The sequence below is a fragment of the Simochromis diagramma genome, unplaced genomic scaffold, assembly GCF_900408965.1.
Source record: "Simochromis diagramma unplaced genomic scaffold, fSimDia1.1 OVJJ01000216.1, whole genome shotgun sequence".
Taxonomy (NCBI): domain Eukaryota; kingdom Metazoa; phylum Chordata; class Actinopteri; order Cichliformes; family Cichlidae; genus Simochromis; species Simochromis diagramma.
Genome location: NW_024386883.1, coordinates 7,260,142 through 7,286,116, shown reverse-complemented (window position 1 = coordinate 7,286,116; position 25,975 = coordinate 7,260,142). Strand labels below are relative to the sequence as shown.

The 25,975-nt window shown below is 39.8% G+C and overlaps 3 protein-coding genes and 2 non-coding genes across 5 annotated transcripts; all 5 read left to right on the top strand.

Annotated features, from left to right (window-relative positions):
- The first annotated feature begins 110 nt into the window (after positions 1-110).
- On the top strand, positions 111-12,096 carry LOC120733672 (protein NipSnap homolog 2-like). Its single transcript, XM_040031981.1, has 10 exons — positions 111-626; positions 1,784-1,911; positions 2,028-2,073; positions 2,194-2,288; positions 4,021-4,091; positions 6,850-6,990; positions 7,122-7,153; positions 7,616-7,710; positions 8,551-8,634; positions 10,737-12,096. Exons 1-10 carry the CDS (start codon positions 535-537, stop codon positions 10,799-10,801), a joined length of 849 nt encoding a protein of 282 aa, XP_039887915.1. The 5' UTR covers positions 111-534; the 3' UTR covers positions 10,802-12,096.
- A 649-nt stretch (positions 12,097-12,745) lies between these two features.
- cct6a (chaperonin containing TCP1, subunit 6A (zeta 1)) lies at positions 12,746-18,201 on the top strand. Its single transcript, XM_040031979.1, has 13 exons — positions 12,746-12,983; positions 13,588-13,651; positions 14,282-14,416; positions 14,530-14,703; positions 14,928-15,031; positions 15,118-15,388; positions 15,778-15,860; positions 16,115-16,211; positions 16,323-16,470; positions 17,118-17,251; positions 17,396-17,498; positions 17,660-17,732; positions 17,808-18,201. The coding sequence occupies exons 1-13, from the start codon at positions 12,847-12,849 to the stop codon at positions 17,878-17,880; spliced, it is 1,596 nt and encodes a 531-aa protein (XP_039887913.1). The 5' UTR covers positions 12,746-12,846; the 3' UTR covers positions 17,881-18,201.
- LOC120734448 lies at positions 15,561-15,696 on the top strand. Its single transcript, XR_005696014.1, has one exon. It is a non-coding gene; the product is annotated as a small nucleolar RNA SNORA22 (small nucleolar RNA).
- On the top strand, positions 16,873-17,008 carry LOC120734449. Its single transcript, XR_005696015.1, has one exon. It is a non-coding gene; the product is annotated as a small nucleolar RNA SNORA22 (small nucleolar RNA).
- A 1,278-nt stretch (positions 18,202-19,479) lies between the features above and the next one.
- On the top strand, positions 19,480-23,091 carry sumf2 (sulfatase modifying factor 2). Its single transcript, XM_040031978.1, has 9 exons — positions 19,480-19,674; positions 19,763-19,910; positions 19,992-20,106; positions 20,370-20,414; positions 20,907-21,057; positions 21,319-21,374; positions 22,345-22,429; positions 22,618-22,759; positions 22,859-23,091. The coding sequence occupies exons 1-9, from the start codon at positions 19,632-19,634 to the stop codon at positions 22,959-22,961; spliced, it is 888 nt and encodes a 295-aa protein (XP_039887912.1). The 5' UTR covers positions 19,480-19,631; the 3' UTR covers positions 22,962-23,091.
- The last annotated feature ends 2,884 nt before the right edge of the window (positions 23,092-25,975 follow it).

The window sequence follows — 25,975 nt, the reverse complement described above, 5'->3', positions numbered from 1 at the left end:
TTGTTTAAGAGAATAGTGCAAATTGCATTTATAAATAATATGCACTTTATAATCTGAAAACAACAACATTTGTATGCAGGGGTGTGTAAAGTGATGATCTGGACATGGTGGGGTGATTCCAGTGGCTCTGTAAGTGGGGCTGCTATAATGAATATGCAGTCAGTGAGTCTGGTCTAATTACTGAAGGAGCTGTCCTTACAGTTTATTGTTGCACAAAGGTGCAGTGAATGAAATTGTTAGGGACAAACTGTTCACTTTTAAGTAATGGGAATATGCAGGTTATAAATGCAAGCTCAGCAGGCGGATCGATCAAAGCCCCCAAAACTATGAAAACTTCATATAAATCCAACAACAGCGAACTCTGCGTATTTTGTATTGAGCTGTGTTAATATCTGTGCTTTAAATCAGCTCCACAAGTGATTCCGGTACTGTCGGTTCTAACTCGGGGTCACGCTCCCATGAGTAACGTCAGCTCCTGCGGGAACGGACTGCGGCTGTAGCCTCCAGCAACCTCCACACGGCTTTCGAGGAAAGATGGCGATCAGAGTCCTTCAAACAGTGGGTAGAGGCCTTAAACAGACGAGAAGCGGGCTTCATGCGAGCAGCCCGGTGAACGTCGCCCTCAGGTTAGACTCTTCTATACACAGTTTATCTGTGCAGGTGCATAAATATTGCTTAAAAGTCATTAAACTTCTGCTCGTGTAGCCCAATGACAACGTGCGGGCTCTGCTAGGCGGTTAAGCTAATGCTAAAGGGAACGTAAGGACGTTCGCTACGTTTACATCTCTGTGCAATGTAGCTAGCATTAGCCATGTAGCTGTAAATCTGCTAACTTTCTGCTAACATTGATTATTATCCCCACGATTTTTAAAATAAACAGCGAGGCAACTTGTCCTAACAATCGCCAGTGTCTGATTTATAATGTCATGCGTGATTTTATAGACTTGGGTTGAAGAAATGATTAAAAACTTACCGCCGAGTTACTCTGAGTCTTAAACTGAATTCAACTTCAAGGTCAAAATGCATTGAATTGCTGCACAGCTGTGCTTGTTTTGGTCACTGGACGATTCAGTTTCTTCGCTGCAGTAGCTGAGCGGCCTAAAATAAGCTGTTATTTCCCTTTGAAAGGCAGATATTTGTATAAACCTGACTACAGACTGACACTAAAATGTGTCCTTTTTTTGGTGCATTATGAGGAAAACCGGTGGACTGTTTCCTGATAAACAAGCTCAGCCGCTACACGTGGTGACTGTTGGCACTTGTAGCTCGAGTACATTAACAGAAAATGTAGGAAGGCTGATTAAAGTCAGTGCAGACTAATCTCAGGGTTTTGTGCTCTGTGTAGACCCCTCAGCCTTCTGAGCTGCTGACCTCTGAAATGCATAGGTTGGCTGGGCTAAAAAAAGATTTGCACCTTTTCTTCAGCCGACATTTACTAGTTTGCACCTCGGGCTCTTGCAGTAAAACTGACCTTATTCACATTAGGAAGCCAGGACACTTTTGAAATTACAGATTTCATAACAACAATAGTAAAGGTATTATTGAATATAGCCCGTCCACATCTGTATTTTTGAGACTTGGACTGATAAAGCAGCAATTAAAGGTTTAACACGAAACTATATATGTCAGATGTTCACAGAGAAATACAACACAGAATAGAAGGAAACAGGGTTGGATTATTAGGGGAGCTTTGTTGTTGTTGGTACTTAAATGCTGCATTGTGTAGCCAAAGAAATGTTGATTGTATCCAACTTTTAAAAAAAATGTTTTAATCCCATCACAGGAGCCTCTCAAATGTTGGTGATGAAAGCTGGTTCAAATCCCTTTTTGTTAGAAAAGTCATCCCCAGAAAAGATGCTCACTCTCACCTGCTTGCCAAAAAAGAAGACAACAACCTGTATAAAATACAGTGTATGTATTGCTGGCAGTGGGACACAGTTAATGATTACCACAACAGTTAATAAACCCATGAAATCTGTTTGATCATGTTGTCTACTCATGCTTTGTTTTTTCTTCTTTTGTTGCAGTTCACAATGTCAAACCTGAGTGCCTCGATGCTTACAATGAACTTTGGTATGAGTCTTTGTTGTGTTATCTTAATTCAGATGTCACATTAGAACACTTTTTTGGAACCAGTATGTCAGATATTTTGCATCTTCACACTTTTTCTTTTCTTTTTGTCTGTGTCTTCAGTGAGGATGTCTTGCCTAACATTCACACTGACCCTGAATACCCCTGTGAGCTTGTAGGCACCTGGAACACATGGTATGGGGAGCAGGATCAGGCAGGTAAGAACATCCACCCTACCTGAGTTACAACGGACTTTGTATTTGAATGTCAGCGAGGTGAATTATTTGAGCCCATTCAATCTGGTTATTCGTCAAAGCTCAACCTTCTCTTTTAGAAGAGGAAACATGAGATTGAAAGCTCACAGACAACATATTACTACGAGGTAAAAATGAGAACAATGTTCATCATGAATATTATTTATTTAAATAAGCAGTTTATGGATACAGACTTGAGACCTGGATTTTTTTTAATCCAGCGTATTTCATGCAATGCTCAGACTCATTTTATAATAAATATTGTTGCTTTTAGCTCTACAAGATGCAAACTACTTGACCTCTTGATTGTGAGTCCTATTGATTAATGAGAATCTGTACGTGTTTAAGCTAAATCAAGTTGTACAACGGGATAATCTTGCTGCTTTCTGTTTCCCGCTGCAGATGAGTTACATTGAGGTGTGGCAGAATTTTCAAACTATGCCGTTATCTTGGTGTAAAAACAGACATTACTTAAAGGCACTGTGTTTTTTCTCCTCTCTCAGCTTTTCTATTTCAGTTAATTATAGCTGAGACTGAACTGAACTTTTTCCTGGCTGCTCTCCATTTTGTCCAAGTGGTGACATTTGTCGTTCCACAGCTGTGGGCCCTCTCTGGTGTTACAGAGCTGTAATGTTGGCAGTGTCAGGAAAGGTTTTCTAAAAGGTTGCATCAGTACACTTTCAGCATGTGAACACTTAGACAGTATATGGTGCTATGTTTTTAGCTTGTCGCTGTCCCTTTTTGGCTCCGTCTTATTGTCATGGTTGTGTTTTGTATTCTGATTTGCAGTTTGATGCTAAATGTTGAACTAACAGATTAAAGGCATTTAGTTTAATGTGGAAATAAACATTAGAATTGTTTCTTTTAATATTTTCCGAGATACTATATGTATTAAATACACTCAATGGCCACTCTATTAGGTACACTGTTCAGTTGTTCATTAACTAAAATATTTAATCAGCTAATCATATGTCAACAGCTCGGTGCATTTAGGCATGCAAACATGGTCAAGAAATCCTGCTAAAGTTCAAACTGATGATCTGAAAGGGGAAGAAAGGTGTATTAAGTGACTTTGAATGTGGCATACCTGTTGGTGCCACACACAACACACAAAATATTGATCTACTGGGATTTTCCCACACACCCATCTCTAAGGTTTACAAAGACTGGTCACCAGATTTCAATCCAGTAGAGCACTTTTGGGATGCGGTGGAAAGAGAGTTTCTCATCATAAATGTGCAGCTGACAAGTCTGCAGCAACTATGTGATGCTGTCACTTCAACATGAACCAAAATCCGTGAGGACTGTTCCCAGCACCTTGATGAATTAAAGCAGTTCTGAAGACAGAAAATGGTCCAACCTGATAATAGCAATGTGTATCTAATGAAGTGGCTGGGGAGTGTATGTTAGTGCCATGTTCATTTTTTCACTTCATGAAATTAAGAATTTTTCTTTTTTCTGAGATATAATTGTAGTGGTAAGATGACATGATGTCCTTTCACATGCATACACAGAAACTGACTGGAAATTCATGCTGTATAGACTGAATCCCGTCATGCTCCACAATCACGGGTGGTTCATAGGGAGGTCTAACCACAGATGCTATTGTGAAAAACAAAACTCTTACTCCCCCAAAAAAGACAAGATCTATTTAAGAGCTACGTTATCTTTGGCTCTTCTGCTCCTTCTATTCTAGTTCACCTGTGGAGATATCGGGGAGGATACCCGGCTCTCACCGAAGTCATGAACAAACTCAGGCAGAATAAGGTAACGGGTGCTCTGATTAGTTAAGCCTACTGGCCGTTGGTTATCTGTAGGCCAATGTTTCCAGCAGTGCACCCATCTAGCTAGACCCACGTGACATTTTCCTTCCATCTTTATCTTTAATGTTTCCAGTAATCTTTAAAGGTTATTTACACAGTAATGCTTTGAAGAAGGAAAGTGTTAATGAACAGATGATTCATGCTGCAGGTTTAATCTTCAGAAATGTGTTTTTTTTTCTTAGTTTTTGGAAAGCCCTGCAGATAAAATAAAGTAAGTGGCTTGTAATAATGTGTTCCTCCCACATTGAAGAGCATGAACTGATTGGTCAGATAATTACAAAGAAAATCAACCTGTTTCACATATTTGTGGCTCTGCCCCCTGGTGACAGAATACAGCTACCACATGTAAACAAGAGGCTACAAAACCGTGCATAGGCTTTGTGCACTGGTCCTGCACATCTGTGACGCTCCCTGTATTGCTTTATCAACTGTCCTTTGGCAAACCTCATGACTTTAATTTGCACAATTCCACAAACTTTAATCAGTAACTACTAGGGGTGCAACGATATTCGTATCGATATTGAACCGTTCGATACAGTGCTTTCGGTTCGGTACGCATATGTATCGAACAATACAACATTTGTAATTTATTTTATCAACTTTCCTTCTGACTATGCTGTCTGTGTTGAGCGCTCAGTGAATCTGCGTTCGACTACTCCGCCTAGGCTGCACTGTCGAGCGCAGATCCACTGAGCGCTCAACACAGACAGCATAGTCAGAAGGAAGAGCGCAGGGCAAGCTAGCAAGACAGAAGTTAAGCTATCTTTGCAACATGGACCTCCCCCACTCTCATTCAGATCTGGCGTTTGGAATTATTTTGGTTTTCATGTGACGTATGACCCTGAAGGTAAGCGAGTCATGGACTAAAGTAAAACAGTATGTTGGATGTGCCATGCAATGCTCAATTACTAGTGGGAACTAGTGTGTTAGCGCAGTTAGCTCGTTAACGTGTTGGCCGTCTAGCCCCATGCACGGGGCGATCGGCGGTAGCTCGTTAACGGAGATTTGCCGTGTTGTGGCGTTAAGGTCATTTCAACGAGATTAACCTGAAAGCACTAGTGGGAACACAACGAATATGACTGCACATTTACGCCGACATCATCCTAGTGCAAAGACAAAAACAACAAGCATGCTACTAACTTTAGCCGAGTCATTTAGACAGCTGTTAGCACATGATTCTCCTTATGCTGCTGAGAATATAGCCCAGAAGAAGCGGATAGTATAGCTTTTATTTTGGAAAGAGACATTTCTCTGTAATAAACTCTCTTTTCCAAAGATGAGTGATTCCTCAATCAGATACAGGGCTCGCAATATCGCTAGCCCGACGTCCTGGGGCTAGCGATTTTTTCCAGTCGGGCTACCAAAATCTATCTCTTCCCTGCCCGTCGGGCTATTGTAGGAAGGAAAAATATATGTCAATGCTTTTGCATTCTTTCAGAAATGTAGCTGGGTAATTATGTCATTGGCATCGGTGAGCCACTGTCAATATGTGACATATTGAAATCACGTTTGAATTTGCGCTTGTTTTTTGCTTTCACTTTGCAATCGTGCGAACTGTGTATAGAGAGCGACAGCACTGATCTGTGAGTGATGATAATTTGTGCACCAATTCCTCTGACATCGTCTTATTAATCGTTAGCTTACTATGCAAACATGACAAGTGAAATCTCCCGCAGCTTAAACATGTGAGAGGTTGATCGCGCAGAGAATCGCTGAGCTTATGTGAGTGCGTGTGTAAAAGCAGTAGGATATATATTTGACTACGATGACCTGGATGACTGAGAACCTTCACAGACAGATATATATTTTAGTTCTGCTGAGCCAAATAAGACAGGTCAGGGTGAAGAAGTGACAGCCAAAGAAAAGCTTACCACAAAACGGAGAAGTTATGACAAATCAGACTATAAGGCAAAAAGAAAGTGCAGCTTTATGGTTTCATGGACAAAATAATTTCTGTGGCTGCGATATGATGAGCTAAATAACCAGGGCTGCACATAAGTGGTCCGCAGGTGCGCATTCGCTGTCAAAATAAAAAACACGCACAAGGGTTAGGGTTAAATTTAAAAACTGTACCTTTGAGTTAAAATATATATTTATAATTTTAATAAATGACAAATTAAAAAGGCATGAACATTTTTTTTGTATCGAAAAAATATCGAACCGTGACACCAAAGTATCGAACCGAACCGTGAATTTTGTGTATCGTTGCACCCCTAGTAACTACATACTACTGTTAATCTGCTCAGATAATTTACTCATCTATCTCTGCATACATTAAGTAGCACATGGCAAATTAGAAGTGTATACACTATATTTATAACCATAAATGCCATATATATTCTCCGCATATCACTACTTCTCTATTATACCTTCTCAGAAAAGGTGATCTCTCTCTATATATATATATATATATATATATATATATATATATACACACACACACACACACACACACACACACACACACACACACACACACACACACACACACACTATTATTATTATTATTTTTTTTTATGAGTCCAGGTAAAAAGATATTTTCTTTCACTTAAATTGTCTGAATGCACACTAGCTGACTTTCATTGTCTAGATTCTGATCAGACTTCACAGTCGAACAACATGAATACAAATATATTTGGCAGTTATTTTAGCTGAGTCAGATTTTCTGAGCACTGTGCTTCTTTCATTTGTCTTTGCTGTAGAAGTTTATGGAGTACAGGAATGAGAGGGGGAAGATGCTGCTGTCTCGTAGGAACCAGCTGCTGCTGGAGTTCAGTTTCTGGAACGAACCCGTCCCTCGTCCAGGACCCAACATCTATGAGCTCCGATCGTATCAACTCAGGGTAACTCTTTTTTTTATGAACCACAGAATTAGTCCTCCTCCCTCTGTAAGTCTGGGTTTTTGGGGGGAGCGTTTTTGTTTTGTATTTTGCGGTACATGTGGTGAACATGATCTTTACCTTCTTTTTCTCAGCCAGGCACAATGATTGAATGGGGAAATTACTGGTAAGGCACAACTTTCCTTTTTCATGTAATATCTGAGCCACCGAATTTGATCATTTATGGGGGATAACTTTGCGAGCTTTAGTTCCCTTTGTACTAGTCTTGTAGCTACAATCTAAAAAGTTCCTCACTGCTAGTTTGTTGGTTTCACATGTTGTTGCAGGTGAAAATGAGTCTGCAGTACTTTCTGACTACAAAATGTACGCATGACCGCATATAATAATCCATTAACTGCCTGGGCTTCATTTAATATATGTCAATATATTCATCTGTTGAATTGAAATAGATTTTTGTTAATTTTATAAAACCAAATATGCAGGGATGATTATAACAAGGCTGATGGTTTAAAACTGAAATTTGATGTACTGACTTGAAATGAGGGGAGTACTGGTGGATGTTGTGGTGTTTTAATTACTGCCACTCTATTTAGAAGCTGTTTTGTGTAATGTCTTTGGTGCTGTGCAGGGCTCGGGCTATTGAGATTCGCCAGCAGAACCAAGAGGCGGTGGGAGGCTTTTTCTCACAGATTGGAAGTCTGTACACAGTTCACCACTTATGGGGTAAGATGAGTTTCCAGGATCATTCAAGAAAGATGCTGCAAATATTGTCTAGGTCACCTACAAATGCAAATGTATGTACATGTTTTTGGTACATGCCTTTTAGATGTAAAACAGCGGTCCCCACACCGGGCCACAGACCAGTACTGGTCCACCAGAGTTTAGGCTCGGGTGTGAAATTTATGGTTTTCAGGGTTTTTATTGCTAACTCGGTTTCCCCGGGTCTTTTCCCGTGTTATAGTTGTGTGTCTTATTTTGAAATAAATATTTACGCGTTACCATAGTGACCAGAGAGCATTAAGGGGCAGAGAGGAGGATGTTACTCTTAATGTTGTTGGTACATTTCAGGAGGACGCTGCTAATAAAGTTACACAATTACACAGTGAATTCGGGTTTATTATTATATTTACAAATTACCACAGTTTTTGTCTTGGTCATATTATTTTAATTTTTTTGTATTTATCCGCGACACCTTAAAGGCCAGTCTGTGAAAATATTGTCTGACATTACACCGGTCCGTTGCACAACAAAGGTTGGGGACTGCTGATGTAAAAGAGTCCAGGACCAGGAGAGGGGACGAATCCCTTGGAGGGTGCATCCGGCATCAAATGTGTACTGCTGAAAGAAGCTCCCATTTTGCTTGTAGCATTAAACAGTTTACTTGGTGTTGCTCTTCTTTCTTTCCACGTGACGATGTGCACCTTTAGGTTCTGGAAGTGAACTTAATGCAAAAGCTGTCAAGTATTTACATTTTCCTGAGCACGACTGTTTGACGTTATGATTCGTCTTTGGTTTAAAAAGCTACAGCTTTTACTCAGTGAGTTTGAACGTGTTTCTTTTCAGCTTACAAGGACCTGCAGTCCAGAGAAAATATCAGAAACGCAGCCTGGCAGCGTGACGGCTGGGACGAGGTTGTTTATTACACAGGTTGGTTTCAGTCTGATACTTTTATACTTAAGCAAGTTTTAGTTACTGTAAGTGCTGAGTCTTGTTGTTCTGTTGTGGGCATAAGACATTAAAATTAACCTATTTTATATCTATTATCCATATTTGTGTCATGTTAACATTAAATGAAAATATTAATTTCAAACATTTAAGCTCGGATGAACCCAAGCTGCCAACAGCTTATTATAAATTGTCGATCAAGAATAGATTAAAACAATGAAGACTAATTACTAATACTGTCAACATATTCTCTTCTCAGGGCTTCAAATACTGGAAGTATTGACTTTTTTACACACCTTGGTAATAATGAATTTTGAGAACTAAATGCCGTGTTTTAAAAAGATACAATAGGTGCAAACCTACAGAAAAGAAACTGACCTTTTACAAAGTGTCTTTTTTATAATCGCTTTACTGGGAGAAAAAGCATCATGAGATCAAGGAAAACAGTGAAGGAGACCACAGGACACAGGAAAAGAGACTCAGATTGCACTAAAGTGCTTGCAGTGTGTCAGTAGATGTTGTTGACTTGGCTTCGCAGCGTTGAAACTGCTATAATCTAAAGGTGAATTGCAAAATGCACATCTTTGATACTTCATCCTGTTGTGTCATTGCTGTGGTTGCTGCAGATCATATAAACAAAGACAACTTTGTGATAAATGAGTTTTTTATTTAGCTGCTTTCTGCTCACATCGTCTCTTCCTGCTGAAGAGATGATCAGTGTGGCATCTACCTTTTAATAATGTTTTATGTGAATTAATGTTATCCCTAAATGCTGGCAAAACTGCAAACTGAATTATGTTAAACCTCATTAATGCCAGTGAATTTCGTAAGCTGCATGAGGTGTAGAAGCATTGTATAATCTTTCTTTAGTGTTTAGAAAATGTAACCTCTCCCTGTTAGGAAGCTTCCCAATGAAAAACTGACTATTCAGCTACAGCCAAAGTCTACTTGAGGAGGCGGGAACAATAGTGTCAGTGAGTTACTTTTGTTCATTCACTGGACATTTTAGCCACTAAAACTTGTCATGGCTGTAAAAGTTCTTGGGAGAATTAATTGCCCACTTCTGCTCTAAAGTTTGTTGGTTGTACATAGAGCTTTGCAGACTTTCACCAGTGAGCTGTGTTACAAATATAGCATAGCATCTTTATTTATAACACACTTTACATCCAACAATGTTGGCCAAAGTGCTACAAATATAAAATAAAGAGAAAACAGTTTAAATTACATCTAAAATATCTTAAAATTAAAAATAATATAATTAATAAGAAAACATATTAAGAGACATCAACAAGTGCTGTGCTGAAAGCCAAGGTAAATAAATGTTTTAAGACGTGATTTAAAAACGGATAAGGAAGGTGCCTGTCTAACATGTAAAGGCAACTCATTCCACAATTTTGGTGCTGCCACAGCAAACGCCCGATCCCCTCTGAGTTTACGATTAGTCCTAGGCACACTCGGCAGGAGCTGGTCTGCCAGGAAGGTATGTATGGATGAAGAAGCTCAGAGAGGTACAGAGGGGCAGCATTGGACAAACATTTAAAAACAAATAAAAGCAGCTTAAAATATGTGGAATAAACAGGTGCTCTGAGTTATTCTTGTTTGTGCTTTAGTCCATGCTTTTAGCTTTTAGCTCGTGCTGCAGAGAAGACTGTTCAAGCCTGATTTTCATCACCTTTGGGCTTCGTTCTTTCCTTTTCTTTGGAGAACTGCACACAAGCATGTCTGTAGATTACATACTCATAATTCTTCACTTGTTCATACCTACACAAATGGAAACAAACGTGGCACAATAAATTCTACTTCAGCGTCTCTCTGATGCCTGAATCTATGAAGGATTGATTTAGCAATAGGGAATCGTTATGTTCAATGGGATTACAAAGACACTCAGCAGTGTTGGTGTAAGGACAACTTACAACAACTCAGGCTTTAATAAAAAAAGAGCTTTTATTGGGATGTTAACATTGAAACTAAACTAAGAACTCTAGCTATAAATTCATGAAACATTAGCAAATTTAAATGAGATAAAGTTGTGTTCCCTGTTGGAAATCTGTTGTTAAGACTGTTGTTTGTTCTTTACCTCACAGTCCCTCTTATTCAGCACATGGAGTCTAGAATAATGATTCCCATGAAGACTTCGCCCTTGAAGTAACTACTAACACCTGAGGAGAATTCTCAGCCGCCACTGCAACTATTACACTGATCTGTCGAGAGTGTAACCAACCGTCAAAGTGTGCACTGCCAGGGAAATCGGCTCAACATCAACACAATCTTGTTTCCTTTCATTTGGTTTCTTTTCTCCCCTTTTTCTGTTTGGATGATGAGGTCAAAATGATTGTCACCAAAACTGTACCTGTTACAGCAGCTACTGTGTTACTGACCTATTAATGTGGTGTGCTTATGATTTGGGGCACACTCCTCTTCACCTTCTGTCATTTAAAGGGTGTTTGAAATGTCTTGTCTGTCTTCATTTTCTTTTCCTTTCTTTGTTGTTTGTGTGCTGGTCACGGGGCCTTTTTAATGTACAAGAAAATTTAATATGATTTCTGAGTCCTGAAACAAAATAATGATTACCAGTGTCTTACAGCAGAAAATAAGAGCTCACAGTAGCTCACTGTCAAAATTACATGGCTTAAAATACATACTGAGTGGTCAGTTTCACAGAGATAAACCTGCAGTTTAAAGTTCAGTGTTATAAAATGAGCACTAAAGCTGAGAGTTACAGGTTTTGGTCTGTTTCAGAGCCACAGTCTCACTCAAAGTTCATCGTGTGTCCACTCCTCTTTTGTTGCATAGCTTTGATACAGCCAACTTGGTGTTTACTCTTTTCAGAATCATTTGACTGGATGAACCGATTCCTGTCAACAATACTACATACACACAAGTTGCCAGCTCATTGTTTTTGTTTTGTTTTGTTTGTTTGTTTGTTTTTTGTCTTACCAGAATCATGAATACTGAATTTGAATTATTTGCCCTGTGTTTTTTTTTTTTTTTTTTTTTTAAACTGACCACAACTCCTGATTGTTCAAATTGTAACATATGACACACGTGGCTCTTCCACACAGAAGATATGTTTTTGAATCCAGCGGAACTAATCTGTATTTACAGCATAGCCTGCTGTACGCTTACTGACAAGTTTGGCCTTTCCCTATATCAAGTAGATGATGTCTGGGTGATTGTATGCTCTGACTAAGATCAATGTTTTCTTTCTTTCGTTTCTTTCTTTCTTTTTAAATGGGCAGATTGTAGATATACATAGTGGGATTATTGGCCAAACCATAGTTACAGACCCTCCTGAATCTGAATGTGCAGGGTCTTCTATTACCTAGCGGGTGTTGATAACCCTGTGAACAGGAGAGGAGTAGTATCTTGTGTGATAAATTGTAAAATGCAGTGCTTTAATAAGATTAGTTGTACATATTTAATTAAACTTCTGATAAAAATTAAGAGCGCTCTTTGTCATAGGTTTGAAATGTTAGAACATGAGTTGATTTTTGACTGTCAGACCACAATTTTCTGTTTTCTTCAGCATTAAAAAAAAATCAAATATGCATATTAATTTTGCATGCTGAAGAAAGTGTGATGCTACTATATAAAATGGTAAGGCTTAATAATAATAGTAATCGTTTAAAATAACGTGTGTGTGTGTGCTGTATTTCTAGACATTGGTGTCTAGGGTGTGACTTATGCTGCCTTCATGGTGTGATGGAAATCTTAAACGTTAATGCTCGGCACTAATGCTGCAAAGTAAGGAGAGGATGGATTCTGTCGGAAATTTTAAATATATATTTTAAATATTTTTCACGCAAAAAGTTATAACTTTTCAGGACATTGTTCACAGTTTCATTGTGATTTGCTTACCGATATTGCCAGTCGGAAAACAAATGATCTGACTTTGTTGCCTTGAAGGTGTTCTAACGTTTCTTTTGGAGAAGCCGAGTCAACCTGACACGATATTTCCATGGGTTTGAAAAATGTAATGACTTTTCTGCACTGATATAAATCATGGTGTGGACCAGTTGTAATAGCTGTAAATGCGGAATGTCCCAGCGTCGGCTTGTCCCCTAAATGCAGCACGAGAACACGTGTTGGAGCCTTCTGGAAAGCGACTCCCCTTTCGAGAGCTTCCGAACCAGAGTAGCGTGGACTCCCTACCGGCGATACTTTTTACTTGTACTTCGCTGGTTGTGCTGCGCTATGGCTGCCGTAAAAGCTCTAAACCCCAAAGCAGAGGTGGCCAGAGCCCAGGCCGCCCTGGCTGTTAACATTAGTGCCGCCCGGGGGCTGCAGGATGTGCTGAGAAGCAACCTGGGACCGAAGGGGACCATGAAAATGTGAGTGCCGCCGGAGCTCTTTGTGCAGCACGCGTGATATGCTAACTCGCTAACGTTAGCAGCAATTCACCGGTTTAGCGTTGCAGCCGATAGCGGTATGTCGCCACCAAAGTCTTTGTGCCTGAAAAGTAGAAACCATCCACTCTTTATTACAGAGAACCTGTCCAAAACACTTAAAATAAATTGAGGCCTGCCATCCGTAAACGGTTAGCGGATTTTCCCGGCACTCGTTGCCCTGCCCAGTCATCGTCATGATCCGCTCTGACAGCCATAAAGCTAGCGTTAGCATGCTAGCTTCAGTCGGTTAGCAGATCATGCCAGTTTACGTTAAAGTCGTAGTACTAAGTATAACGTGTCCACAAGTTTAGCCTTAACGCTAACTAAAGATACTGATGAGCGACTGAATAACTCAGTTACAGGTAGAGATTTGTTTGGGGATTTGTAGATGATGTGAGGAAATGGATAAATAAAAGCTAACAGCCATAATCTGCGAGTTCTTCAGCAGGCAAACAATAATAGGGTGAAAGTTTGCATTATCATAATATAAGCCGCTAGTAGGTAGGGTAACAAATATTAACCCTCTTCTGTCTCTGTGGATCTGCAGGCTGGTGTCTGGTGCAGGAGACATAAAGTTGACCAAAGATGGCAACGTCCTGCTACACGAGATGGTAAGGGACACGATGAGCTGTAAAATGAGGATCTTCTGTCAGTGATGTCATATTAGTACTGTATTGCCTATTTCACAGAGAGTGACCACACCCTAAATGTTTGTATATGTCTCTTAAGCCTTTGTTCGCACAAACAATGAGTTTAACAGCAGCATGTTATCTGACTGAGCTTTAAATATCTGGATAGATGTGCTTTAGGGTTTGAACTTGATGGCACTTTTTCCACATTTGTCACAGTGCACATTAATAATTTGACAATAATTCGTTAACCATTACAACGTACCTAAATTCTAAAAAATGCATTGAACGCAGAAGTCTTTACCAGCTGACCGGGCCACACAACCTGCTATCCTCCTAATGCCATCCCAAGTACAGATTAATGGGAGGGTATCCGGTGTAAAATCTGTGCCTATTCAACTTGTAGATCTGTCTGTTGAGGCAACCCCTTTGGGGAAACAAGGGAGCAACTGGAAATACCTTTTTTTGCACTTCAAAGCAAACTTAGTACCTTGTAATGCAACTGAGGATTCATAATAATTAATTATGGATCAGTAGGTTTAGCACTGCTGCCATGAATTACCCATGAATGAGGATTTCCATAAAATTTTTCCCAACCTGTTTCCCTTTCAGCAAATTCAGCACCCTACAGCATCGCTGATTGCCAAGGTTGCCACTGCACAGGATGACATCACAGGAGATGGTACCACCTCCAACGTCCTCATCATTGGTGAACTGCTGAAGCAGGCTGACCTTTACATTTCAGAGGTACAAGATAGTTCACAGTGTGTGTTTGTATTTGGCATGTCAGTCTCTCTAGTGAATGAATTGTTGAGGTATCTTTTTTTTAACCACAACTCCATTTTAATGGCTTGTTGCAGGGTCTTCATCCAAGAATCATTGCCGAGGGCTTTGAGGCAGCAAAAGAGAAATCTTTGGCTGTTCTTGAGGAAGTAAAGGTGACTCGGGAAATGGATAGAGAGACCCTCATTAACGTCGCACGCACCTCCCTCAGAACCAAGGTCCACGCAGAGCTGGCAGACCTGCTCACTGAGGTGAGACATGAGGGAATCGAGCACAAAGCAGTGATAGATGTTAGATGTTTTTACCTTATAGCCAATTAGTTAGTTTACTTTGACATTTCAAAGTTGCCACAGACCTAAGGGCTTACTTATTCTTGAACCTTTATGGCAGTCTGTAGCTTGTTGTGAGTGCACTTTTCTATTCTCTAATCTTAGCTGTCGCTCATTTAGCTTGTGATCACCTTGTCTGTTTGCAGGCTGTAGTAGATGCTGTGCTCGCCATCGCTAAACCCAATGAGCCCACTGACTTGTATATGGTGGAAATCATGGAGATGAAGCACAAGACCGACTGTGATACACAGTAAGTGTAAATACAGAGGTGGAGAGGGGGATAAGACAAGACTGTGCTTAACTGTGAATTCTAAATGCTGATCTGTTATTTCTTAGGCTGATCAGAGGTCTGGTGTTGGACCACGGCGCCCGGCACCCAGACATGAAGAAGAGGGTGGAGGATGCTTACATACTGACGTGCAACGTCTCTTTGGAGTACGAGAAGACCGAGGTCAACTCTGGCTTCTTCTACAAGAGTGCTGATGAGAGGGAGAAGCTCGTGGCTGCAGAAAGGAAGTTCATCGAGGACCGCGTGCAGAAGATTATCGCCTTGAAAAACAAAGTGTGTCCCAATGGGGACAAGGGCTTTGTCGTCATTAACCAGAAGGTATGCTAGAAAATGCGGATGTTAACATAGTTCAAAGGCTAACGTTTAAAAAAAGAATTGTCAAACTCAGTTCAGTCTGGCTTGTACTACTAAAGATACAGGCTCGTAATTTGACTTTGTGTTTTCATATGAACACTAAGCCTTTTGAGACTGGCCCAGCCAATCTGGCTGCATGCACAGCGAACACCCAAGGATGCTATCATGGCTCCCCCTGGTTTTTGTGTCTGTGCTACAGTAACTCTGATCTGTACCTCTGCATTAGGAGAGTCTCTTCCTCCCCTACATGTATTCAGCGGATCAGGATAATCTTTACATCGCTTACATTTACTGAACTATTTAGTGTAAACTGCAGTCTCAAGCATGTCTTCTTATTTTGTGTGTGTGTTTAGGGTATTGACCCATTCTCCCTGGACGCCCTAGCCAAAGAGGGCATTGTTGGGTTGCGGAGGGCAAAGAGGAGGAACATGGAGAGGTGAGAAAAATATTTTCAGTGTTATAAATGTTGGTGGTGTTTTATAGTTGAGATGAGCAAAACATTACATTACTTAGATAAAAGTTCATAGAAGATTTTTGAATTGTTTGATTTAACATGCTGAGATGAGCTCATGCTTTATGTTTTGAAATTGGCACAGACACACCCGTACAGGTGCTTTACACTAACAGCCGGTGTCAGTCTGTCATATATTAAGAAGCTGAATTACACTCAGTGTGTCGTTCCTGTGACAGGCTCACCCTCGCTTGCGGTGGCATCGCCATGAACTCAGTTGATGACCTCACACCTGAATGCTTGGGACATGCTGGCCTGGTTTATGAACACACACTGGTGAGACTTTTTTTTGGGGGGGGTCTATTTTTTACCTTTCAGTCCACAAAACTGTGAAATTTAAACTTTTTTAAAATTAAAATGATATTAATGCTGCAACCTTGCTTGCAGGGAGAGGAGAAGTACACGTTCATCGAGAAGTGTGGAAACCCTCGCTCAGTTACCCTGCTGGTGAAGGGACCCAACAAACACACCCTCACACAGATCAAAGATGCCGTAAGGGACGGTCTGCGGGCAGTAAAGAACGCTATTGAAGATGGTAAGAGCTGAACATTTCCTCTATGCTTATTTTACTTTTTAAAATCCTTTTACTAAAAATTATTAACATAAACTTTTGTTGATGATGAATTTCTGCAGTTTTGTTCTATCTGAATTAATCCTACTGGATGTTCTGCTTGACCATTAGTATGGCTTGTAAAATGCTACCTTTTTAAACAGATTAACACTTTTTTTTAATGTCTGTGTGCAGACAAATCAGTGTTTTTAGAATTCTTTAAGCAGAAATTCATTCATGAAACAACACTCTGAAGTCCTTTTAGGCTTTTTCCAAATATTGTGTGGACAAACTGTAGTTCAAAATATCCATTTTCTCTTTATGTTGATAACAAGCTGAAATTGAAGGTGGTTAATTTGTCCTTAAGGAAAACAGAACAGGTCTCATTTGCACAGCGAACACCCAGGGATGCTAGTGTGGCTCTCCCTGGTCTCCAGTGTCTGTGCTACAATGACTCTGATCTTATCCTCTGCATTAGGAGAGTTTAGTCTCTCCTACATGTATTCAGCTGATCAGAACAAACTCCACTAATTGTTTTAAATATTAGAGCTGTTCCCTCCTCGAGTGGGTTAATTTATATGACACATTTATTTGCTTTCCTAAATAATATCTCTATTTTTCCATGTCTTCAGGTAGTGTAGTCTCCGGTGCAGGTGCCTTTGAGGTTGCTGTGGCAGACGCTCTGGTAAAACACAAGCCCAATGTGAAAGGCAGAGCCCAGCTGGGAGTCCAGGCATTTGCAGATGCTCTCCTAGTCATCCCTAAGGTAAAGAATAATTCATTTTCTCTGTCATTTTTATTAACAGAAACCTAGTTTGTTTCTTGCTGCACCATTATTTGTCACCTTCTTACAGTCCATCCTGTATCAAAATTTACTGATGTTTTTAAAATGCCATCTTTCTGATCTTAGGTTCTGGCCCAGAACTCTGGCTACGACCCACAGGAGACCCTGCTGAAGCTGCAGACAGAGTACAAAGAGTCTGGCCAGCTAGTTGGAGTAGACCTCAGCACAGGTGAGAACCACAGCAGCGATCAGTCAATCCTGAAGTGATTGTGTTTTAAAGTTTAGAGTAAAACTCTATAATTGTTGTATTTAGCTATGTGAAGTTATTAAACAGTAACAATTTGGCAGAATTTAAACCTTTTTTTTTTATTTTAACCTTTTGCTTTGCAGGAGAACCAATGGTGGCAGGAGAAGCAGGCGTATGGGATAATTACAGTGTCAAGAAACAGCTTCTTCACTCATGGTGAGACGAAGGAATGTTTTAAATTACCCCGATGTATCGCCCACATGGGTCACTAACACGGGTCTCTGTTCACAGCACGGTGATCGCAAGCAACATCTTGTTGGTGGATGAGATCATGCGAGCTGGAATGTCTTCTCTCAAAGGTTAAAGTCACCTAAAGAAGCTGCAGCTGTTATACTCACAGGGATAGTTGTTTACCTAAAGGTTCAGTCAACGTGTTCCCGCTGTAGGCACTCTGAAGCACCCCCAGTCTGATGGACAGCCCGCTGTAAACATCCACGGCATCCATCGCAGCGCCTGTCAGACATCATTGTCATGCTAGTCATGAGGTTCTTTTTGTTTTCCATGGATTTGTCATCGCCTCCCTCTAAAATGATTGGTTTATTTATGAGATTTTGTTAAAAGCACTGACCTCTGCCTCAGTTTTGTTTCTACCCATTAAAGGTTTTCCTGGCTCCGTAAAAATGTGGTTCTTTGTCGTTGAAGAATTAATCAGTCAAACATATAAAAGTTAACATCTGTGTTTTTTCTGCTCGGAGTCCATGAATGCTTTGGAAGCTCATCAGGGAAAATGTGATCTGTAATGCACAACCAGTGTTGGACCGGAGCATAAGAAATTAAGCAGGTCATCAGCCTCCATCTCCTCTTATCTCTCCCCTTAGCATCCTTCCTGTCACACTGATCCTCTGCATGTGTCCTTTGTGTGCTTCCTCTTTCACTTTTCTACTGTTGTAAATAAGCTCTAGTTTCTAAAGAGTTTTCACGACACACCAAATCAAAACACAAACACTTCTGAACTTTCTGTATTCACCTGCCTTTTGACATCAAAATGAAGGCTTCACAATAAATGCATCCCAGCAAAAGACCCCAATGAGTAAAACGTCATTGATCACAAACATTGGGAGATCCCTGAGTTCTTGTAACGTTAAAAAAAGTCTATATAATTAAGACATTTTAATTAAAAAGTAAATATGCTTAATAAAGCAGCAGTTCTCAAATTCACATTAAAAAAATAGCAAATATCAGATATGTTAGCGGTTCAGTATAACTCATTTGGCCCGCAGCCTAATTACATTTGGCCCGCGAAGCCATACCAAATTACTATTAGAGCTGGCCTGCTGGTATTATACAGCTAATATATATATTGTTTAGTATTAAGCTTTGCTTGTTCCATATTCAGTTTTTCAGCTAAACTTGTTTGAGTCCATAAGAAAAGATTCATTCTTATATCTGGAGGAAGATTTTTTTTTTCAATAAATATTAATGTTAGCCTGCGACTTTGTTTCATTTTGAATTTTAGCCCACTGTGTATTTGAGTTTGACACCCCTGGTATAACAGAAGTCAAGTGGACAGTGTAGCGCATTAAAAGTGGTGTAATGTGTACTTGGGGTGTTGGGCTGAAATAGCCTATTAACACCAGAGAGCAGATGTACTCGCGTACTTGAGAATTGAGAAAGGGTTACACAGATGTGCTGCATGGGAGTAAAAGATAACCTGTAACTGTAATTGAGAAGCTGAATCAGTCAGATAGGGTTGAGTACGATTTATATTACACCAGCGCAGAGCATCGGTGTTTACGTCTTTCTCGAAATATTTTCCAATGTAATACTCTTCCTGTTATTATTATTATTATTATTATTATTATTATTATTATTATTAACAATATTAATATTATTCTCAATATTATTAAACTACAAAGCTTTGAGAAAGAGGAAGTATCGCGTGAATTTGAAAAAACGGACGGAACCAATTTTGAGGTGCAACGGTGAAATCTGTCCGATAGAAACGACTAAAAAAATGAAATTGAACTTTGAGAAGTTCTCCATTTGAACGTGGTTAAATGTTTAACTTGTATATTTTTGTTTAGACGTGGTTTCAAACCAGTTTTAGCAAAGACGATGGTATTCTGGATGTTTGCTGTGTTTTTACTGACAGGGGCCGGTAAGAGGACTCTTTCTTTCATTTCTGAATTTAACAAAAACATTAACACTTAAATAAATACCCATCGAGGCATGTTTGTTCCTGGCAGCCGCGGAGGAAATGGTGAACATCCCGGGAGGAAAGATGTTAATGGGAACCAGTGCACCCGATGGGAGAGACGGAGAGTCTCCCACCAAGGAGGTCGAGCTTCAGCCTTTTGAAATAGACAGACACCCCGTCACAAACGCCGATTTCAGGTAAATAAGATCTACATTGAAAAGGAATTAAGGCAGAACTACTACACTGAAGTCGGTGACTTGTTCATTTATTTGCTACAGAGACTTTGTGAGAGCCCAGAAGTACAAAACTGAAGCCGAGACGTTTGGCTGGAGTTTCGTGTTTCAGGACTTTGTGTCAGAAGAGCTGAAGAGCAAAGTCACTCAGAGAATTGAGGTGCCGAGTTATTTTTCTCTGATTAATAGATCAGATTACCAGCTAGATTAATGACCTTATTTCACAATTTTAAGCATACATCTCAGATATGAAGATTTGCTGTTTTTATATGTCTAACATTAGTGTTGTTCATAATAATTAATGAAACAATTTGTAGGCATCTCAGCATTTAAAGAGATTCTCCACAATAAATAAAATATATAATGTAGAGCGTCTTACTGTTGTAAACAGCTTCTGACCTATTTCCTCATCTTTTCCATCAGTCTGCTCCGTGGTGGCTGCCTATAGAGCGTGTGTTTTGGAGACAGGTGAGTTGCACATTGTGAGTTTGTTCCTATGTTTTTGACAGTTTTTGTTTACACTCACTTATTACATTTTATTAGGTAAACCATGCGAGTACTGAGTCAGACCCCTATTCCTTAAGCACTGCTGAATTCTTTGTGGCACAGATACAAGAAGGTGCTGGAAACATTCCTAGATACTTCGGTCCATGTTGACAGGACAGCATCACACAACCGCTGCAGATCATCAGCTGCACATCCACAATGCAACTCTTCTGTTGCGTCCACATCCCAAATGTGCTTTATCGTAAATCGACACTTATCAAACCAAACCACATTTTTCCAGTCTTCTGTTGTCTAACTTTTGCTTTGGTGAGCCCGACCAAATTGTAGTCTCAGTTTCAGTATTCAGAGGTGTTTTTCTTTACACATTTGTTGTAACGAGTGGTTGGTAGAATTATTGTTGCCTTCCTGCCATGCCTACTTTTTTGCCACGCACGTTGACCCTCTACTGTTCAGCCTTCAGGGCCTGGTTCGGGGATTCGAGATCGTCTGGACTTTCCAGTGGTTCAGGTGAGCTGGAATGACGCCCAGGCCTTCTGCAGCTGGAAAAGCAAGAGACTGCCCACGGAGGAGGAGTGGGAGTGGGCTGCACGTGGGGGGCTGCAAGGTATAATGTTTACTGCTATTATAGTCGAGTTTTTGACTTTCACTTCCAGCTGACAACATTTAAGTCACACACAGTGATGTTTCTGCTCAGCAGCTCCTTTGTTATTGTCTCGACAGAGGAACCCAAAACTGCTTTTGTGTTTCAGATTCAGTCAAGTCTTTGTGAAAAATCAGGAAACTAGTTTGAATAATGGACTTTTTCACAAAACTGAAATATAATTTTATTGTTCATCTAATCTCTTTCCTGGCTGTTATGCTGCAGGTCGGACCTACCCATGGGGAAACAAGTTCCAGGCCAACAGAACCAACCTGTGGCAGGTCAGCATGTTGCAGTCATGGTTAGGTCATCATTAGGTCATTAGTATTGTTCTCATGGGAGGCTCTGATTAGGTTTTCACTAATGCTTCTTTAGCCACTGACATTATGTTTTTGTCTTTGTTATTAAGTAAATATATATTGTATATCTATGAATACAGAAAAAACCCTCTGTGTTTATGTAAAACAATGTTTTACACTCGCATGTTTTGTTACTGAGGAACAAAACATGCGACTATATTTTAAATTTGTATGGATCCAGAGTTGGGGAGATTAATCTTTGTTGCTAAGACAAGACCAGTGTTGGTCAAGCTTCTTGAAAATAGTAATTAGTTACTAATTACTGATTACTTCTCCAAGAAAGTAATCCCGTTAACTTTACTGATTACTTCTTTTCAAAAGTAGTTGGTTACTTTATTACTTAAGTTACTTTAAAAAACATGATACACAACTTGAATACGTTACAAATACGTTATAAAGCTGTATAGGATCCGGGGGCTTCTCTGTGAATTCAACATTCCTGTGGCAGCTTGCCAGGTGCTTGCTCAGATTTAAAGTTAAAGTTTTTGCTGTAGAAAGACGTTTTCTTCCCACGCAGAGAGTACTGTGGACGCCACATGGTCGTACTCAGTACTCAGCCGCAGTTCATATTATCTGTTGTTGATCGACACACGTCTGTTGCTGCCACGGACGTCGCACGCTCGTACGTCATTGTCATAAGAAACTCTCACAAACAAAATAATGGTTTAGTAACGCAGTAATGTAGCCTGCTTACGGGTAAGTAGCAGTAATCTAATTACTTTTTTGCAATAGTAATCCCTTTACTCATTACTTGAAAAAAGTAATCAGATTACGCTTTACTGCCCATCTGTGACTAAGACTCATGTAATTCTTCACTTACTGTATTGTGAGTCTGGACAAACATGGATTTAAAGTGTGGTATTGTGGTAATTCTAGCTTTCGTGTATTTTAGGGATCTTTCCCAGATGGAGACACTGCAGAGGATGGATACCACGGCATCTCTCCTGTTACAGCATACCCTCCCCAGAATAGCTATGGTAATCTTGTTTTAACATACATGTTATCGGCATGATGAAAGAGCTGATTGGTAGCTAAGATGTTTAAGAGGAATATTAACTGTGCATTAAGACTTTACATTTGTGTTTTGAGCTTTTGGAAAAATTTGATTTTTCTTCTCACATTTTGTGTTGTGAACATTAACACATAATGACAAATCTTCCTCCAGGACTGTATGACATGATGGGAAATACATGGGAGTGGACATCCACACGCTTTTCAGCAGCGAGGCCGATGTACGTGCTGCGCGGTGCCTCCTGGATCGACACAGTGGACGGTTCAGCTAATCACAAGGCTCGAATCACAACCAGGTGAGTTTCTGAGGTAAAAAAAAAAAAAAGATAACATATGTTCAGACCCAGACCCACCGATTTAATCTTGAGTAATGCTTACAACTGTGCATCCTGCAGGATGGGCAACACTCCCGACTCTGCTTCTGACAACCTTGGATTCAGATGTGCTGCCAGTGATGGACAGAAGGGCAGGAAGAAAAAAGAAAAAGCAGAACTATAGCCTCAGAGGACAGCAGTGTGGATTTGAGCCAGCAGTGAACAGCCTTTAATAATAAATGTGATGACTTTAAAGTTTACAACAAGATGGAAGCAAAGGACTAAATAAAAATGAGGAAGAAATTCACATTAAACGTGAAGCTAACTATATTTCTCCTGTGGAGAATTTCATAAAGAATAAAGGAAATCTACCATTATGAAACATTTAATAAAAAATACTTTTTAAAATGATGAAAAAAATAATTTATTGCTATTTTCCAAGAACTTTCTGTTTACCTGTAACAGTAACATCATGCCAGATGCTAAATGATTACACCATGCATTTGCTACTTCGCCTTTAGAGGTCGCCACAGGAGATAAATCTGCCTCCATCTCACCCTATCCCTCACATCTCTCTAAATCTATGAATCTCCCGTCTGGTCTTCCTCTTTTCTTCCTGCCTGGCATCTCCATCTTCAACATTCTTTGTCCAATATATCCACCATTTCTCTTCTGTAAATGTCCAAGCTTGTTATCCTTGCCTCTCAAACCTTTGGCTCCCAAGACACTCAACCTGAGCTCTGATGTACACATTTCTAATCTTGTCAATTCTGGACACTTCCAACATCAATCTAAAATTCTTCAGCTCTCTCCAAACTACTTCCTTCTTTCTAGGCTGGACTGTTGAAATTCCTCGTTTTGCAACCTTGCAGCGTGAGTACTGCGAGATCATGTTTCTCCCCCGTTAGCTTCTCTTCAGTGGATCCCTGTGAATTCCTGAATTTATCCCACATTTATTCTCAAAAGACCTCATTGTACTATATAATCCCCACGGAGCACTGCTGTTTGTGCTCCCTCTGTGCCCCTCTTTTCTCTTTCTCCTCACTGGTCACAGCACATGGCTGCCCATCCCTGAGCTGTTTCTGCTGCATAGTGCAGGCTTAACTAAAGAGACTTGCTTACATGCCTCTGAACATATCCAGTGAAATGAACAAGTGGGGCACTCTTTGCCAGCATTGATAGTCTTCCTTCCATGTGGTGGGATGTGTCTTTTGTTGAGTGTTTCTATGTGACTGGGTAGTAAATTGGTCCGTTTGTTCAGTCTAGGCTTCTCTAATCCTGTCCTTGGCTTTCTGTTTACTTTCCCATAGTGAGGGTCTGACTGATTGGGCTCATTCTGCTAAACAGACCAGAAATGTTTTGAAAAACTTCACTTTGGTTAAATACAGTAACAGTATAAAGCCAAGACCTCTGACTTTGTGATGAAGTGTCTTAGCCCTGACCAAAGAATCAGTTTGAGTCCTGGTTATTCTAATAATCTAATGATATAAAATGGACAAACTGTTATCAAACAGCTTGTGCAGAGGTTGTTTTAAGCTGCATTTCTTGAGAAGGAGAGCAAAGTTAGAGGCAGATGTTAGGATGTCTTGTTATCAAATTCTGAATGACTTTGCAGAAAGTTTTTTTTTTTTTTTTTTTTTAAATCTTCCTGGTTAAGAACAGGCTAAATGTCTGTATTAATACCAAAGACCTGGGAGGTCCTTGATTCATTCAGTTGAGGAAAAACAAATGGTGCTGTACAGTCTGGTATTTGTGCTCCACAAGGCTCCACCCCCTTTATTGAACCTTACCAAAACAGTGAGAATAACTCCAAAATACAGAACAGAGTTAAATGTGTTTCTTTGCTTACTGACTTTCTTTCTGATTGGAACATAATTACACAAGACAAAAATCAAACACGCGACACTGCTGACATTTTAAAATTGTTTCACTGGAAATACAACAGGGACCGCCCTGCAAATGAATGCATATGAATAGCCTCACATTGTCACAGACCACCTCCACAGGTACTGTCTGATGATGCAGCTTCTTGGAATGCGTTATAATGTGAAGCAATTGTGCACAAATATTTCTGGAGCATGGTGAAGTTTTATTGAATATTTTTGCTTTGATATCAGAACGCAAAGTCATGGGATTATTTCATATACATTAAATACATAATATTAAAAAAAAAATAGAATTGAAAAATCTAAATCTGACATATGTATCAGGGCTCAGGAGGACTTCATTAATAAACGTGGTGACAAAACCATCTGTAGCAGCACTGAGAATGAATGTGAAACAAGTATTTCTTTGGGACGTTGCCAAGTTCACTTTGCAGCTTATTATAATTATTATTGAGCTCACAATACCTAATAACTATGTTGCCTAATTGAACATTTTAAGCAATATGTATAACAATCTAATACTAGTGTGAGATTTACATTTGTGAATTGAACTGTTTGTAGATATCAGCTTCCAACCCAAATATTCCCCCACAATTTCTTTGGTCAAAACCACATTTCACCTCAAGTATTCACACCCAAACGGTAACAACACCTTTAACACCTACTATGTCTGTCTTTAAAAAAAACAAAAAAACAAAAAAATCTTGTTTAATCATAAATATATATTTTTTCATCTTATGTGTTGCCAGACTGTTCAGTTATTACATCAGTTACAAACAGCAGAAAGCATTCAAAACTTAGTAAATAGCTCTAATTTTCTAAAGCTCAATGAGGATAAAACTGAAATCCTCCTTATTGGCACCAAATCCAACCTTTTGAAGTTGAACCATTTCTCACTCACTATTGATAACTCCACAGTTTTCCCTTCTCCTCAGGTTAAGAGCCTTGGTGTCATCCTAGACAGTTCACTTTCCTATAAATCTCACATCAATAATCTCACCCATTCTGCCTACTTCCATCTACCCAACATAAACAGATTACGTCCTTCTCTTTCCACCCAGTCTGCGTCCATTCTTGTCCACAGTCTCGTTACCTCCTGTATTGACTACTGCAATTCTCTCTTGCATGGTCTCCCCCATAAATCCCTCCATAAGCTTCAACTGGTTCAGGACTCTGCTGCTCGCGTTATCACCAGAACCCCCCTCCTACCAGCACATCACCCCTTTTCTTCAGGAACTTCACAGGCTCCCAGTAAAATTCCAGATAATATACAAACTTCTTCTGCTCATCTTCAAGGCCATTCATAACCTGG

What these genes read in the sequence shown, in the direction of transcription:
- sumf2 (XM_040031978.1), top strand. Translation starts at nt 19,632, where the DNA reads ATGGTATTCTGGATGTTTGCTGTGTTTTTACTGACAGGGGCCG. An exon ending in GTTTTTACTGACAGGGGCCG is followed by an intron (nt 19,675 to 19,762) that starts GTAAGAGGACTC and finishes TGTTCCTGGCAG; the next exon opens with CCGCGGAGGAAATGGTGAAC. An exon ending in AAGTCACTCAGAGAATTGAG is followed by an intron (nt 20,107 to 20,369) that starts GTGCCGAGTTAT and finishes CTTTTCCATCAG; the next exon opens with TCTGCTCCGTGGTGGCTGCC.
- LOC120733672 (XM_040031981.1), top strand. Translation starts at nt 535, where the DNA reads ATGGCGATCAGAGTCCTTCAAACAGTGGGTAGAGGCCTTAAACAGACG. An exon ending in ACAAACTCAGGCAGAATAAG is followed by an intron (nt 4,092 to 6,849) that starts GTAACGGGTGCT and finishes TCTTTGCTGTAG; the next exon opens with AAGTTTATGGAGTACAGGAA. An exon ending in CGAGGTTGTTTATTACACAG is followed by an intron (nt 8,635 to 10,736) that starts GTTGGTTTCAGT and finishes TTTACCTCACAG; the next exon opens with TCCCTCTTATTCAGCACATG.
- cct6a (XM_040031979.1), top strand. Translation starts at nt 12,847, where the DNA reads ATGGCTGCCGTAAAAGCTCTAAACCCCAAAGCAGAGGTGGCCAGAGCC. An exon ending in ACGTCCTGCTACACGAGATG is followed by an intron (nt 13,652 to 14,281) that starts GTAAGGGACACG and finishes TTTCCCTTTCAG; the next exon opens with CAAATTCAGCACCCTACAGC. An exon ending in AAGACCGACTGTGATACACA is followed by an intron (nt 15,032 to 15,117) that starts GTAAGTGTAAAT and finishes GTTATTTCTTAG; the next exon opens with GCTGATCAGAGGTCTGGTGT.